General features: G+C 36.4%; 1 protein-coding gene across 1 annotated transcript in view; it reads left to right on the forward strand.

The window, feature by feature from the left end:
• The first annotated feature begins 7,858 nt into the window (after positions 1–7,858).
• The window catches only part of smg6 (SMG6 nonsense mediated mRNA decay factor), an 18,324-nt gene continuing 8,074 nt past the window's right edge, over positions 7,859–18,108 (forward strand). The window contains exons 1-9 of the mRNA XM_051121163.1: positions 7,859–7,980; positions 10,137–12,282; positions 12,407–12,599; positions 13,179–13,289; positions 14,087–14,193; positions 14,405–14,483; positions 14,714–14,824; positions 14,983–15,195; positions 15,972–16,033. Coding sequence (XP_050977120.1) covers positions 7,890–7,980; positions 10,137–12,282; positions 12,407–12,599; positions 13,179–13,289; positions 14,087–14,193; positions 14,405–14,483; positions 14,714–14,824; positions 14,983–15,195; positions 15,972–16,033 — 3,113 coding nt within the window. The 5' untranslated portion in view covers positions 7,859–7,889. The remainder of the gene's footprint in view (positions 7,981–10,136; positions 12,283–12,406; positions 12,600–13,178; positions 13,290–14,086; positions 14,194–14,404; positions 14,484–14,713; positions 14,825–14,982; positions 15,196–15,971; positions 16,034–18,108) is intronic.

Below are 18,108 nucleotides of genomic sequence, written 5' to 3' on the forward strand. Positions count from 1 at the left end.
GACCAATAACTGTTGACAGATGTGACATTCCTTTAACAAGATACATATTAAATCATTGCACTATATATATGCAAGAGAGAAATTTTGGGTGCGTCATGCACTAGCATTGCAGTTGGTGACGGGAATACAATACAGTGGAATAAACAAAATGTACAGAACAATGTAAAAAGAGAAAATGTGCAGTCTGTTAGGTGTTTCTTTTTGATCTGAATCTTAAAAAACAATGTCCAGTAGTGTAATATAATGTTTTATTCATATTAAATCATATTTTTGACTTCTGTATATACACTACCCGTCTTCAGTTTCACATGATCGTTCAGGAATGATTCTAATATGCTGATTTGCTCCTTGTTGTTGAGAACAGTTATGCTGCTTAATATTTATGTGGAAATTGTGATACATTTTATTTTTCAGGATTCTTTGATTAATAGAAAATAGAATAGCGTTTATTTGAAATAGAAAGGTTTTGTAACATTATAAATGTCTTTACTTTTCACTTTTCATTTAATTCATCCTTGAATAAAAGTATTTTGGTTTTTTTTCTTACTTACCCCAAAGTTTTAAATGGTTCCACAAAAAATGCAACAGCACAACTACAGTGGCATGCGAAAGTTTGGGAACCCCTTGCAGAATCTGTGACAATGTGAATAATTTTAGCAAAATAAGACAGATCATACAAAATGCATGTTATTTTTTTATTTAGTATTGTCCTGAGTATTATCCACTGACCAAAATTATAAACACAACACTTTTGTTTTTGCCCCCATTTTTCACGAACTGAACTCAAAGATCTAAGACTTTTTCTATGTACACAAAAGGCCTGTTTTTCTCAAATATTGTTCACAAATCTGTCTAAATCTGTGTTAGTGAGCACTTCACCTTTGCTGAGATAGTGTATCCACCTCACAGGTGTGGCATATCAAGATGCTGATTAGACAGCATGATTATTGCACAGGTGTGCCTTAGGCTGGCCACAATAAAAGGCCACTCTAAAATGTGCAGTTTTAATGTATTGGGGGGGTCCGAAAACCAGTCAGCATCTGGTGTGACCACCATTTGTCTCACGCAGTGCAACACATTTTCTTTAAATAGAGTTGATCAGGTTGTTGATTGTGGCCATGTTGGTCCACTCCTCTTCAGTGGTTGTGCTAAGTTGCTGGATATTGGCAGGAAGTGGAACACGCTGTCGTATACGCTGATCCAGAACATCCCAAATATGCTCAATGGGTGACATGTCCAGTGAGTATGCTGGCCATGCAAGAACTGGGATGTTTTCAGCTTCCAGGAATTGTGTACAGATCCTTACAACATGGGGCCGTGCATTATCATGCTGCAACATGAGGTGATGGTCGTGGATGAATGGCACAACAATGGACCTCTGGATCTCGTCACGATATCTCTGTGCATTCAAAATGCCATCAATAAAATGCCCATACCATCAACACCAACCAACACCACTGCCACCATGGGCCACTCGATCCACAACGTTGACATCAGTAAACCGCTCACCCACACAACGCCATACACGCTGTCTGCCATCTGGCCTGTACAGTGAAAACCAGGATTCATCCGTGAAGAGAACAACTCTCCAAAGTGCCAGACACCATCGAATGTGAGCATTTGCCCACGGTCGGTTACGATGACGAACTGCAGTCAGGTCGAGACCCCTATGAGGACGACGAGCATGCAGATGAGCTTCCCTGAGACGGTTTCTGACGGTTTGTGCAGAAATTCTTTGGTTATGCAAACCGACTGTTGCAGCACCTGTCCAAGTGGCTGGTCTCAGATGATCTTGGAGGTGAAGATGCTGGATGTGGAGGTCCTGGGCCGTGGTCTGCGGTTGTGAGGCTGGTTGGATGTACTGCCAAATTCTCTGAAACACATTTGGAGATGGCTTATGGTAGAGAAATGAACATTCAATTCACGGGCAACAGCTCTGGTGGACATTCCTGCAGTCAGCATGCCAACTGCAGGCTCCCTCAAAACTTGCGACATCTGTGGCATTGTGCTATGTGATAAAACTGCACATTTTAGAGTGGCCTTTTATTGTGGCCAGCCTAAGGCACACCTGTGCAAAAATCATGCTGTCTAATTAGCATCTGATGGATGATTATCTCGGCAAAGGAGAAGTGCTCACTAACACAGATTTAGACAGATTTGTGAACTATATTTAAGAGAAATAGGCCTTTTGTATACATAGAAAAAGTCTTGAAAAATGGGGGCAAAAACAAAAGTGTTGCATTTTGAAATTTTGGTCAGTGTATTTTACATAACAGATGTTTACATATAGAAATTATTAAAATAACCCCCTTCAAAGTTTGTGAACCCTTGGTTCCTAATACTGTATGTGGTTACCTGGATGATCTACGACATCCGAACAGTTAAACTGAGCACTGTTCTTCAGAAAATCCAGATTCTTTGGTTTTCCAGCTTCTTTTGCATATTTGAATCCTTTCCAGCAGTGACTTTATGGTTTTGAGATCCATCTTTTCACACTGAGGACAATTGAGGGACTCAATCAATCAAACACAATCAAACACAACTTTAAAAAAGGTTTGAACACTCACTGATGCTCCAGAAGGAAACACAAAGCATTAAGAGCATTAAGAGAAAACTTTTTGAATGTGAAGATCAAGGAAAATTTTACTTAATTTGTCTACTGTGAAACATGCAAGTATCTTCCGTTGCTTCCGAGGGGCAGTACTAAATGGAAAATATATATATATTTTAACAAAAAAAGAAAAATTTGGACATCTTCATCCTGTTCAAAAGTTTTCACCCCCCAACTCTTAATGCATCATGTTTCCTGGAGCATCAGTGAATCAATCAGCATATTAGAATAAAATTACATAAATTTACAGAATTTTCATTTTTGTGTGAAATATCCCTTTAAATACAGACAATCAGGTCTCACGCTTTTGGACCCCACTATATACTGTACATACTTTAAATAATAGATGTCATATTTAATATTTTAGTTACGTAAAGTTGTCTCTTCCTCATTTAGTCTATATTTGAGTAGCTTGTAAATTAAACACACTTCCTCACTCTTTTGCTTGATGGGAAGTCTAGCATTTCTGCTGCTATTCTCTCTTCTCTCTCACCCTCTCTATCTCTCTTCTTCTGTTCTTCTTCCTCCCAAGAGCTGTTAATGTGAATTAAACATTAAAAAGCTTTCAGAGGCTTGAGGTTATTGGACTACATACGTCACAGGTTCTATATACCATTGTCGTGTTTTTCCTACCCTATGTCTCATTTTCTTCTTCCCTCCTGGTTCTTCTCACTGCATTATCTCTGCATTGCTCATTGTTCTTTCTGCACCTTCTCCACCTCTTCATTTAATTCTCTCATATTAATCACTGTCTTTTTCCCATGTGTCACCTGGACCACTTCATCCCTCCTTTTCACCATCATCCACCTCTTCTCTCATTACTTTTAAAAAGTTGGCTTCAGCCGATCACCCACCTCCCCTTTTCATCCCAAGGGAGAGCGGGGGAGAGAACAGGAGTGTGTGTGAGAGAGAGGGAGAGGGATGGATAAATGAGGGGGCAGGAAAAACCCCCTGGTGTTGTGAATTCACCTGCAGAAAACTCCCTGCCTTTCCCACCTCCGCTCTCCTCATCTGTATTCCGAGTCTTTCTCTGCTCTCGCTCTCCCTCCTCCCGCCTCGATATCTCATCTCCCTCCTCCTCCCTCGCTTCTGTCCCTCAGTATTACTTTACCTGCAGCATAGTGCAGCAATGAAACACCAGTGGCAGTTTCCAGTGTTAATCAATTCATCACAGTTCTCATATATTTAATACACGAACATATTTAATATATAAAAATTTTAAAAGTGCCATAGTAACATTCATGGAACCTTTCCATTCCACAAAAGGTTGTTTAGATTTTTAAAATGTTCTAAGAACTGTTCACCGAAAGGTTCTTTTTAGGAATCAAAAAGGTTCTTCCATTTACAACCTTTATTTTTAGAAGTATGCAATATTTTGCAACAATACAGCATGGTATTATAATGCTTTGAAACATGACACTTGTTCATAAATTGTATTAATGGAGAGCCCTATTAGAGTAATCCTTCAGTACTACTGTATATATTAAAGTACCATGGTACCATCAAATTATGCTGCTGATTATGAGTGCGTACTCTCAGAAAAAGGCGCAAAAGCTGTCACTGGGTCAATATGCTTCCAAAAGGTGCATATATGTACCATTTTGTTACTAATATATACCTTTAAGATACTTATATGTAGCATTTAGGGGTAAAGAAGGTACAAAAGTGTACCTTTTTTTAAATGATATGCAATATTTTAATGTCAGTTGCATGTTGGCTTTAATTAATAATTTAAAAAAAAATTCACATGCATTCTTAAATTATAAATGATTCTAATTTGAAATGTTTTAGATACGTATTGCATATGTTTAAACATTTCTTCTATATAAAAATGCACACCTCAAATTGACATCTGAACGACGTATGTGTGCTATCAGGGAGGTGTTGCTACGCCCTATGGAGTTGACAGGAAACACTTCCATAAATAAGAAATTCAGACAAAAGGTGAATTAGGCTCCTGTCTCTTTAAATGCCTGGCTGATGCCATGTTGCTAGGGAAATGGAGATGTTTACTCCAACATCAGTGTGAGCTGGCTGACTCTCTTGTGTCCTTCCACGTTTTCTCTTTCTCACTTGCTCTCTCTCCTTTTTTCATTCTCTCTGTACATTTTTCAATCTCATGATGCTTTTTTCCTCCTACTTGCCTCACACTGTTAGAAAAAGGCCAGTTTAATTTCAAAGATATTAATTAACTAATGTTCATATGACTGGTGCATGTGCAGAATTGTTATGTGATTCTTGGGAACGAGAACAATGAGTAAAATTATGAAAAACTGACCTCCCGAACCACATTTTAATGAAGCCGCTCTTTCTTTGTCTCAAAGTTTTTTAATTGCCAAACCTCCCTCATATAAGTTTTCTTTAAAAAAGAGTGTGATACGTTTCAAGGTTTCATATCTGAAATAAAACAAATGCATATTCTAGTCAAGCAGAAGAGAAATAAAAGGCAGAACTATGCAGGGAAATTTCTAATGAACGTCCTTGAGGTTGCTCTTGAAAATGTAACGACACTGACACCTGTGGCCGTTCGGAGGAACTGCACTTCACATTAGTCAAAAACTGCCATATATGTTGAGACATAAAATAGCTCATTTCTTTTGCAACAGAGGGTTGTATGCTCTATTAATTTTGTGTTTTTATCTTCAGTGAGTTTTTTTCCATTTCGCCTCTTTAATTGCCATGAAATTTCCTCACTTTTCCTATCCGCGCACACATATACACACATATGAACACAAAGCACATGACTCACAAGGATGACTCATAGTACCCACCTCTCTGTTCTCACTGAACCCTGTCATCCCTTGAAAGAGAAAGAGAGAGAGAAATGTAGTGGGTGATGGCTGACAGGGAGAGATTTCATTCATTTCAATAATTTGCCATCAGGAATTGATAGCTGGACTAAATTATTGCTGGTTGTGATGTGTTTCCAGATTTTATAAATTGATTTATTATGCCCTTTTATTAGAGCTGTTAGTGGTTCAGTGTCTTTTAAGGAAAAAAAAAAAAAAGAGTGTCACGCTGGTTTGGACTTGGATTTTTCCTCAGACACTGAAAATACTGTACCATATCCTGGCAATTCATGTAATTAACATAAGCAGAGGTAATTTTGCTCACGCTGTAAGGTTTCTCAGTAAGAGAGATAGCAGGCTAATTAAAATCAGGTTGAGAGCAATTTTAGCAATTATTCCATCTAGTAATTTGTAAGAAATGATTAATGCAAAGAAGAAAAAGATGATTTTTTTTTTACTAGTGGTCTCAGATTTGGATCCCAATGTAAACAGGCATGTACACTGACATATTGTACACCCATACAATATTTTTGGTCTGATAAGAAGAAGTGAATTATATGAATTATAAATTTAATTTAATTTATATATATGAATGCATAATATTCAAGTAGGCTTATGTTTCTTATAGATTAATATCTGATTATTAGAAATCACATTTAATATTTAATTTCATTATTCAGATCACATATAATAAAACTTAAAACTGAAAAAAACTGAATATGTACACATTTAGTTTTTATTTTGTTGTGGGGAAATATTATATTCGTAATTGTAAGTTCCTTAAAACAAAGCCATTGTTTTTCAAAAAAAAAGTTGGGATTAGTAGTGTAAATCATTAAGTTTTACAAATATGAAAAGTGAAGATTATGTAGTTATTTTGGAATTTTAATTTAGCAAAAACGTAGAGCTGTCAATGATTAATCGCGATTAATCACATACAAAATAAAAGTTTAAGTTTGCCTAATATATGTGTGTGTACTGTGTGCAATTATTATGTATATATAAATACACACAAATTAATGTGTATATATATGAGAAATATGTTATTAATATACAAAATAATTTTATTTATATATAATATAAAATTATAAAAATTATAATAAATATATATGCTTGAAAATATTTCTTAAATATATACATGAATGTGCTTGTATTTATATATACATAATGATTATACACAGTACACACACATATATTAGGCAAACTCAAACTTTTATTTTGTATGCGATTAATCGCAATTAATCGTTGACAGCCCTAGCAAAAAGATACTTGATTCAAACATGTATGAACATATATAGCAGTTGACGGGAGCCTCTGACTTCCAGGATTTTCTTTTCCATACTATGGACATCAATGGCTATCATCAACTTAATTGAAATATTTTTTTTTTATTTATTTACTTTTTTTTTTTTTTTGTTAATTTGAGGGTGAGTAAATTTTCACTTTTGGGTTAACTATCCATGTAAAAATATGTACATTATGTGCAGTCAAAAGTTTTTGAACAGTAATTTTGAATGCTTTCTATAGAAGTCTCTTCTGTTTACCAAGCCTGCATTTATTTGTTCCAAAGTACAGCAAAAACAGCACAATTCTGAAATATTTTTACTATTTAAAATAACTGTTTTCTATCTGAATATATTTTAAAATGTAATTTATTCCTGTGATTTCAAAGCTGATTGTTTAGCATCATTACTCCAGTCACATGATCCTTCAGAAATCATTCTAATATTCTGATTTCCTGCTCAGAAAACATTTACTATTATTATCATAACTTTTGATCAATTTAAAGCATTATTGCTAAATAAAAGTATTCATTTCTATATTTTTTTCCCTAATTAATTGATCAAAATAAAAAAATATATATATACTCCAAGACTCCAAGCTTTTGAATAGTGTAGTGTATAGTAGTTTGTTACAAAAGCTTTTTATTTCATAAAAAGGCTGATCTTTGGATCTTTCTATTCATCAAAGAATCCTGAAAACATGTACTCAACTGTTTTAAATATTGATAATTATTCAAAAAACGTTTCTTGAACAGCAAATCCGCATATAAGACTGATTTCTATATTTTAATATATATTTATGTATATTTTTTGATAACATGAATCAATTACCTTTTAAAATATATTCAAATAAAAGCAGTTATTTCAAAATATTACTGTTTTTGCCGTACTTTGGATCAAATAAATGCAGGCTTGGTGAGAAGAAGAGACTTCTTTAGAAAACATTCAAAATCTTACTGTTCAAAAACTTTTGACTGCTATTGTAAGTTGTTGTTTTCATTCGGTGTTCAATGTTAATAGTCTTTTTGTGTTATGCTCCGTTCTTTGGGTACCATTTTTGCTTTTTGCCTAGTACTTGTTATATGTCACAAGTAAACCTACTCCGCATTGTGACGGGATGAGTGTGTTCACTTTTAAACGCGATTTGGTTTTATGGCTTTTTGGCCCTTCCAAGTCGCCGTGTGTTTGTGTTTGGTTTCGACGAAAATGGCGGACGAGCTGGAAAGAGTACGAATTTCAGCCGCGGAGCTGCGAGCAGAAGCGTCGAATTTCAGCACACACGGCGACAGTATAAAAGGTTAGAAGCTCTCTAAATGTTTATAACAATGTAAGAAAGATAGTAGTCGAAGACGAGCCTTATTTTAGCATGTCACGTTAAAGTTAGGGTTCAGTTTGCTAATAGCTAGCTAGCATAACAGTCAACAACAGTCGTCGCTCATGTGGGTTGAACGGCGCTTGTTTTGAAAGCATTCAACATCTCTTTGCTGCATTGTATGCAATAAAATGCCCTGTAGTGGCACATAACTTAAACCACTCATATAAATGTAAATATAAAATACGCTTTTTCATCTGTATAAAGAAGTAAGTGTTACGCTAACTGTTATACTGGCTATTGAAGACGGCAACTTCTTGGATGAGATATTTATTTTAAAGATTGAGTTTATAAATAAGCTGCTGTCCAACTCCAGCTCTTGAATTTTATATCGTAACTTAATTGTAAGCAACATATGTCGCTAGGTTAGCTTGTTACAGTCCACATGCAACAGGTTATTTTCTTCCGAAGCCATAGAAACAAGCAGATTGGTCTTGGATTTTTTTTAGGCAGCTTTGTTGTTTCAGGAACTCCTGGTTCTGGCCTCGTTTATAAAGAAGTACATATAATAATTTTAAAACAATTTCTGAAACATGTTCATTAAGCCTGGTCAAGTTTTTGTACAATTCATGTGTGTGTTGCCATTTATTTGTTTATTTTTTTCAGGAAATAGTATAAATAAGTTAATTGTAGTGACACAGAGCAGTTAAAATGATTCTCATTTGCACACACATTTCTCACATTGTTGGACAACCTAGACATTTGAGGTCGTCTAATTTTAAAAGTGTGATTTCTAGAACAGTAATGCAAATGAATTAAATCTTATGACACCCATGGACATTTTTAGAATGAATAAATTTTTCTAGTTACACTACCAGTCAAAAGTTTTTGAACAGTAGTAGTTTTTAATGTTTGTTTTTTTTAAAGTCTCTTCTGCTCACCAAGCCTGCATTTATTTGATCCAAAGTACAGCAAAAACAGTAAAATATTTGATTATTTAAAATGATTTTACTATTTAAAATAACTTTCTCTAATTTTTTTTCTAAAAAAAAATGTAAAAATTTTTTCTGTTTGAATGTATTTTATGATCAAAGCTAATTTTTCATACCGTAAAGCAATACAAAAAACAAAAATGGGATTCAGAGAATGAAGCGTAACACAAAAAAGACTATTAACATTAAACACGGAATGAAAACAACAACTTACAATAGCAGTCAAAAGTAAGATTTTGGATGTTTTTTAAAGAAGTTATTCTGCTCACCAAGCCTGCATTTATTTGATCCAGAGTACAGCAAAAACAGTAACATTTTGAAATATATTTACTATTTAAAATAACTGCTTTCTATTTGAATATATTTTAAAATGTGATTTATTCCTGTGATCCAAATTAAATTGTCAGCATCATTACTCCAGTCTTCAGTGTCACTTGTTCCTTTAGAAATCATTCTAATATGCAGATTTGCTGTTTAGGAAACTTTTTAAAATGATTATTATCATTATTTAGAACAGTTGAGTAATTTTTTTCAGGATACTTTGATGAATATAAAGATCCAAAAATCAGCATTTATCTGAAATAAAAAGCTTTTTTATTATACACTATACCATTCAAAAGAGTGGAGTAAGTATAATTGTTTTAGGTTAGAAATTATAGAAATTAATACTACTATTTAGCAGTGATACTTTAAATTGATTAGATATGATGATAAAGACATTTATAATGTTACAAAAGATTTCTATTTCAGATAAATGCCGTTCTTCTGAACTTTCTATTCATCAAAAAACCTGAAAAAAATCTACTCAGCTGTTTTCAACATAATAATGTGTGTTTAAGTAGGAAATCAGAATATTAGAATGGATCATGTAACTGGAGTAATGATGCTAAAAATTTAGCTTTGAAATCACAGAAATAAAGTACATTTTAAAATATATTTAAATAGAAAACAGTTTTTTTAAATAGTAAACATATTTTAAAATATTACTGTTTTTGCTGTGCTTTGGATCAAGTAAATGCAAATAAAATCTTACTGTTTAAAAACTTTTGACTGGTAGTGTATGTCAAGTTCTAAAGAAATATTTTCAAACATTTTTAAAGCATCAGGCAGTAAAATATTTGTTTTCTGTTTTTGTCATCTTTTTCTTAGAACTGCGAGAGGAGGGTAAGAAGCAACGGCAACGGGACAGTAAACGTCCAGACTTGCAGAGGTACAAACCTGGTGCTGGCCATCCACGCAAACGTAAGGACAGCGCAGAAGGAGCCAGCTCAGACCCCGTGCACCCACCGGACGATTGTGTTTTTGGTAATGACAAAATGCCTGACAGCTCACCTGCCAGCCCTGGTTGCTCTCACATAACCAGTGGAGACTTTCCAAATTATCACAGTCAGCTTGAAGCTAATCATAACACTAAAGGACATGCAAGCGATAATAACCACCAACTTGTGGATGGAAATGCTGTTAAAAGCATTGAAGGTGCCAGTACTCCAAAGTCACCGAAGCAGTCTCGAAAGATGCGTAAACCTGACCGTGAGATATATCAGCCAGGGGGGCGAAGGTCTCAAGTACACAAAGAGACTGGGGTGAGCAAAGAATTAGGTGGGGATCAAAGGAGAGAGGAAGAAGTGAGTGGGAAATCTGCTGAAACACTTGCTAAGTGTGAGAAAGAGGATAAGCGTAGAAACAGGCGAGGGAAGGATGGCAGGAAAAAGCAAGAGTCCAAGGGAAGTGTCGACTCCCCTTCTGCAAACAAAAATGAGAATAATGTCGAGAGTATCACCGATAAAGTCAGCAATCTCCATTTAGAGTCTGAAAGCAAAGATGGAGGTGGGCAGGATGGTACAAACCGGAGAAAACCTAGTGGGGAAGGGCAAAGAAGCCAAGCAGGTGGAGGAAATGATGTGACAGGAGAAGACAAAAAAAAGGAGAGGGGTAATGGGAAATCCAGAGCAGGAAGGGAAAAAGGTAACAACCAGGTCTCTGCCAAGAAAGAGGAAGGGGAGGGAGGAGGAAAAGCAACAGAAGCTGATCAACCTGAAGGAAAAAAGCAGAGAAATGTTAGCGGAAGGGACGTGAGCCGTGACCAGAACATGAACCATGAAAAACAAGGGAACAGGCCAAAAGAGAAAGGGAGACCATCTGAAAGAACTGATTCAAACCGAGTCAACTCTGCCTCGAAGCGCTACTCACAATCAGACATCCGGCGCCCTCGAAACCGCACCTACAGCACGAGTTCTGCCAGTAGCGGGACCAGTATGGATGGTCTAGCTGAAGCTGAAAGACTTAGAGGGGAGGGTCAGCAGTTGGCGGCACGCACTGCAGAGAGGACAACTGGACAGAAGGCGTTCGTCCGAGGAAGCCAGGGCCGCCCGAGGAGACGAACAGCACGGACACTGTCCTCCACAGATTCGCTGGAGGAAAATGAGGTGTGGGAGAGAGAAGATAGAAGAGGCAGAGTTGCTGATGAAGCCAAGAGCAAAGGTCCTGACGGGGGCAGGAGAGGGCAAAGAGCACCTGCCTCTAGCGGTAGAGGAGGAATTTTGAGAGTTTCTTTGGACAAACATTCAAATGAGGAGCAAGCGAGCCGAAAAAACCCTAGAGGCCGTGGAAGGGGCATCCTGGTGCTTCCTGCCCACACTGATCTAACTCTGACCCCTGAGCCTGGACCTCAGCTTGGAGCAATGAGAGGAGGAATGGGTCTGGGCAGAGGAAGAGGCGGCCGTGGAGGAGGGACAAGACGCCTTTGGGACCCAAATAACCCGGATAAGAAACCAGCACTGGTGTCAAGCCAACAATCCCAGCATGCATCTCTCCAGCAGGCTTTGTACTTGCAGCAGGGTGGATGCGGGCCATTGCACTTTCTGGACACCGATGACGAGACCACAGGAAGTCCTCCTGTCCGCCAGGGCGAGTTTTTTCAAAACCAACAAGCTGCTGCCATGGCTTATTACAAATTTCAGAATTCCGACAATCCCTACTGCTATCCACTACCGGCCAATTCCCCAAACACCCCACCACGTTATCCTTATCCATATCACATTCCCTTCCAAATTCCTGGCTCAAATGGGATGTATCCCACCTCTATGCCACCTTTTTATGGACCCTACGGGCAAGGTGGTCCAGGATATCCTTCTCCGGCTGGATCTGGTCTCACTCCAGAAGAGGCAGAGGTGCAGACCAGAGGAGAACTGGGAAAGTTGCTTCGGCTGGCTGATAGTCAAGAGCTCCAACTCAGTAACCTGCTGTCCCGGGAACGTCTGAGCCCCGAGGGACTAGAGAGGATGGCCCAGCTCAGGTGTGTTTTGAATGTTTTAAATGATTTGTTGTATTAGAATTCTATGGTTACTAATAATGAACATTATTTCAGCCTGTTGAACGTTTCCCCTTATGTGTTTTTACTTCTTCTGTTGTTTATGCAGAGCTGAACTCCTGACGTTGTACGAGCGGGTGATTTTGACAGACATAGAATTCTCCGACTCTCAAAACCTGGATCAGGCTTTGTGGAAGAATGTATTTTACCAGGTGATTGAGAGGTTTAGGCAGCTACTGAAGGATCAGACTTCAGACACAGCCCCACAGATCAAAACTATGCTGATGAGCATACTGGAAGAGGTAGATATGCACAAAGTGGTCTATATTCTTCATATAAATGTCCTTGTCATTGTGTAATTTGTTCATTTTTTCCCCTGATGTCATTTACACCACCAAGCTTGGTGTCGGTACGTTTTTAAACAGCGAGGGTACAAAGAATTGTTTTAAGACATTTTATACTGTTCCAAAAAAAATTTAAGATAAATTGTTATTTTGAACATTTCTGTTCTTCAAAAAAAATCTGAAGAAAATGTCAGCCAAAAAGTACATTTTAGAATATTTTAAAATAGAAAAGTTGTTTTAAAATGTAATAATATTTTACAAATTTTTTTTTTTTATCAAGTTAATGGAACCTTGGTGAACATTAACATTTTTCAAAAACATTTTAATAGTCTTACCAATCCCAGACTTCTGAATGGTTAGATTTTCTTTCTTATTCTCAAGAATGAATGTTTATTATATAAGATTCACTGGTCTTTATATAACATTCACTGGTCTTCATAGAAGAGGGAAAAAAAAGCTTTATATTTTGTTTTATATTACATTCTGTAATCAATTTTTGACAGAATAATAAGTTGCAGTGTTTATTTTATTCTCTAGGGGGCAGTATTCTTTGATTCGCTGCTACAGAAGTTGCAGACTGTATTTCAGTTCAAGCTGGAAGACTATATGGACTGCATGGCTATACGAGCAAGACCTCTACGCAAGACGGTATGCTCCATTTGATTCTCTTATACTGTCATGTGACTGTCACTTAGGATTTATGTTTCCAGCTGCAACAAAGCCTTTTAAGAAAGTTCTAATATAGGAGTTTTCTTTTCTTAAAGGGATAGTTCACCCCAAAAATGAAAATTCTGTCATTAATTACTCACCCTTATGTCATTCCAAACCTGTAAGATGTTCATTCATCTTTGGAACACAAATGAAGGTATTTTTGATGAATCTGAGAGCTTTCTGACCCTGCATAGACAGCACTGACACGTTTAAGACCCAAAACCTAGTAAGGACATCGTTAAAATAGTCCATGTGACTACAGTGGTTCAACTGTAATTTTATGAAACTACAAGAATACTTTTTGTGAGCAAAGAAAGTATACGTTGTTGGAGTCTCATGAATGGTGAGGGAGAATGACACGGAAGAGAAGTTGAATAAGGTTATTTTAGTTTTCTTAGTGCACAAAAAGTATTCTTGTAGCTTCATGAAACTGAGGTTGAACCACTATTTTAACGATGTCCTCACTACCTTTGTGGGTCTTGAATGTTGTAATTACATTGCTGTCTATCTAGGTCAGAAAGCTCTCGGATTTCAACAAAAATATCTTAATTTGTGTTCCGAAGATGAACGAAGGTTTTAAAGGTTAGGCACGAAATGAGAGTGAGTATATAATGACATAATTTGAATTTTTGGGTGAATTATCCCTTTAAAGATTTTGTTGTAAGGCCCTTTATAGGTAGTTCTGCTATTTTTGAGCACGTTCAAAAATCGTGAATCCACTTTACTTGTTGCAGGTGAAGTATGCTCTGATCAGTGCCCAGCGCTGCATGATCTGTCAGGGGGATATCGCACGATATCGTGAACAGGCTAGCGACTCCGCTAACTATGGGAAGGCACGCAGGTAATTTTGTCATGGCTGAAATAAACAGAAAAGGTGTATTATACAACATAGTACACTATTTCAGTATACATAACAGTGTTTCTGTTTATATCATAGTGTATTTCCAGATTATAACATAAATTAGCACAACATTAATACCCTTTTCATTAATTTACCAATGACAAAACAAGTTTTTGTATTTCAGTGCTAAGTTTGTTTTTTTCATGTGCAGTTGGTATCTAAAAGCTCAGCAGATTGCTCCAAAAAATGGGCGACCCTACAACCAGCTAGCCCTATTAGCAGTGTATACGGTGAGTGCTTAACATTTTTTTATTACACAAAGTGTTAAAATATTAACATTTTAATATAAAATATAAGACTGGTTAATTGCACTGATATTTTTTTTTATTAAGAAGCTTCTCGATTTTAAACCAGTTGTTTAATTTTTTATTTTTCTTCAATAGTTGCTTCTTTGATATTGGCTTAAATGATGACTATTAAAATCAAAGTTAAATTAGTTCTCCTCCTGTATCTCGTTTAGAAGCGAAAGCTGGACGCTGTATACTATTACATGCGTAGTCTAGCCGCCAGTAACCCAATCCTCACAGCGAAGGAGAGTCTGATGAGTCTGTTTGAGGAAGCCAAGCGCAAGGTATGCATGTTAACACTGCTGCTCCATCGAAAAAAGTCAAATTCCTGTTTTATTTCAGTTGCAGTGTAAATATTAATGGCAGTATGAAACAATACGGAGAGTACAGCTAAAAATGTCAGTATTCTTAGTGTCATATTTGTTCATCTCACTGAACCAAGGCTGACCAGATTGAACGTAGACGAAAGCAGGAAGTAGATGGAGGTACCCGTGGTCCCCGAGGTCATGTAGGTGGGCGTCGTGGTGAGGACACCGCCCGTGTGGAGATCTGGATACGTCCCACCGGGCATCCGGGCACTTCTCGTCCAACAGGCAGTGAATCGGGCAAAGACTCGGAGCAGGATGGAGAGCTGGTGACTCTGAGTCCCAGTGATGTGAGTGCTTATGAAAACATGTTAAATCTGTTTGAAGTTATTTTACACCAATATGGGATGGAAATATTCAGATTGCTGCTCAAATTGAAGTGCCACCATTGCTGATACATCTGCAAACAAACATAAAATTTTTTATATTTTTTACAACAACAACATGAAGAAACAACTTGCAACCTGTTGCACTTGAGGCAAAGAATATCTGCAGATGTTTTTACAAATGTTCGGGCTAAAACAGGCACAAGTACAAACACTCGCACACATTAGGAGAGCCAAAGAGGTCACGTCGAGTTGTTTATGAGTCGCACCGGATGAGGCTGACTATGAGTCACCCATCAGTGGCAGAAAAGGGCGTCATTGTGCCGTGATGCAGCCGTCATTTCGGTAACCTTGGATATTTGCCCACGTCAGCATTAAATGCACAGTTACACTTTAAGAAAGCTGACCTTTTCCACCCCAGAATACATCTTTTGTAAGGGTTAGCAGGTTGTTTTGAGCACGCTGCTTCAGGCAGTACACTGATTTAATTAAATGAGAGCGCTTTAGGTTTATCAGCTAAACAAGGTGCTCATCCTGTGGTGAGTTTGTCAATTTTTTTTTTGATCGTTTTGTTTGCATGTCGAGTCTCGGTGACTGTGCACTCCAATTCAGGTATTGGTCTGAGGAGGAAAACATAAGCTATTTTTTACTACGATGAGCAATCACTGTAATTACAGTAATTTTAGCTAAAGAGTTCAATTACACTTTTCCTCACATTTTTCTGTCCTTTTATTTTACAGCTCAACAAGAGGTTTATTTTGAGTTTCCTGCATGCTCATGGAAAACTCTTCACTAAAGTAGGGTAAGTCTTAATGTCAACAGATTTAATGTAAACATCCAATTTTACTATATTGCTTTGCAGTTAATTGGACCTTTGACATTGAACGTCAGTCACTTTGAGAGCTCAGAGGGCTGATTTTAGAATAGATCCTAGATTATGTATAGTAAGCAACAGCTGCTCAAAGGAACTCAAACTGAGCAACTGAGTCCTTAGCCGTCTTCAAGAAACAGCTAAAAACACATCTTTTCCGTCTACGCTTGACCTTCTAACCCTAGCACTCTCTATTCTATTTCTATTCTAACTTCTTGTTTTCTTTTAATTAAAAAACTGACCCTCTAAGGCTACATCTACATTAATCCGGACACATTTGAAAAGGGAGTTTTCGTTTTAAAACACTCTCCGTCCACACTAGCGTTTTGAAGCGTTTTCCAAATGTTTCTCATCCACACTGAAACATAGGAAAACGTTAAATTCGCCATACTGCACATGCGTAAAAACTCACTTAGACAATACAGACGGAACAGACATAAGTTTTAACGCAATTCTTGGCAGGATAACATCTCATCATTCACTGACGCGTCCATGTCACGCGCTCTCTTGTTTGATGTAAAAAGCAGCTGCCCTCACATTTAGCTGTAGGAGTCAGGACAGCAACGGAGTACGTTTTCTGTCATCTTTTTAGGACTGTAATGTGAAGAGTGTACAAATATCTTCAGCAGCAGTGTGAAAGTGAATAGCACATAACATCCACAATTACTGGTATAAACATAGATATCTATTGGTACAATATGCATCACATGACTAAACATGCGTCATCGTTTTAAAAAGCCTCTGTTTTCACAGTCCACACTGCAACGCAAAAACTGTGTTTTCAAATTTATCCACTTTGGAGAGTGTTTTCATAAAGCTCTGTTTTCCTTGACCAAAAAGTGTGGACGGAAGGCCGAAACGGAGAGAAAAAGATGCGTTTTCAAACGAAAACGTATTAGTGTGGACATGGCCTAACACCTAGCACTCTATTCCATTTCTATTTTATCTACTTGTTTTCTGTTTATTTATTTAAAAATTGACCCTCTACCATGAGCGCACTCTATTCTATTTCTATTCTAACTAGTTGTTTTCTTTTAATTAAAAAACTGACCCTCTACCATGAGCGCACTCTCTATTTTATTTCTATTTTATCTACTTGTTTTCTTTTATTTTTTAAAAAAAAAATGACCCTCTAACACTAGCACTCTCTATTCTATTTCTATTCTAACTACTTGTTTTCTTTTAATTAAAAAAAACTGTCCTTCTAGCACTCTATTCTATTTCTATTCTAACCACCTGGTTTCTTTTTATTAAAAAAATTGACCCTGTAACACTAGGACTTTCTATTCTATTTCTGTTCTAACTACTTGTTTTCTTTCTATTTATATAAAAAGTGACCCTCTAACACTAGCACTCTATTCTATTTCTATTTTATCTGCTTGTTTTCTTTTTATTTATTAAAAAATGATCCACTAGCACTCTATTTTATTTCTATTTTGTCTTGTTTTTTTATTTATTAAAAAATTGACCCTCTAACATTAGCACTCTCTATTCTATTTCTATTGTTTTTCTTTTTATTAAAAAAAACTTGACCCTCTAACACTAGCACTCTATTCTATTTCTATTCTAACTACATGTTTTCTTTTAATTAAAAAAAAAACTGACCCTCTAACACTAGCACTCTATTCTATTTCTATTTTATCTACTTGTTTTCTTTTTATTTATTAAAAAATTGACCCTCTAACATGAGCACTAACTCTTTCTAGTTCTATTCTACTTCTATTCTAACTACCTGTTTTCTTTTAATTAAAAAAAACACCCTCTAACATTAGCACTCTCTATTTTATTTCTATTCTAACTACTTGTTTTCTTTTTTATTAAAACAATTGACCCTGTAACACTAGCACTCTCATTTCTTTTTCTATTCTATCTACTTGTTTTCTTTTTATTAACTGTAAAAAATGACCCTGTAACACTATTGTTCTCTATTCTCTTTGTTATTCTATCTACTACTTTTCTTTTTATTTATTATAAGAAAAAATCCTTGCTACATCTACTGCGTTAGA

The sequence above is a fragment of the Labeo rohita genome, chromosome 10 (assembly GCF_022985175.1).
Source record: "Labeo rohita strain BAU-BD-2019 chromosome 10, IGBB_LRoh.1.0, whole genome shotgun sequence".
NCBI classification, from domain to species: domain Eukaryota; kingdom Metazoa; phylum Chordata; class Actinopteri; order Cypriniformes; family Cyprinidae; genus Labeo; species Labeo rohita.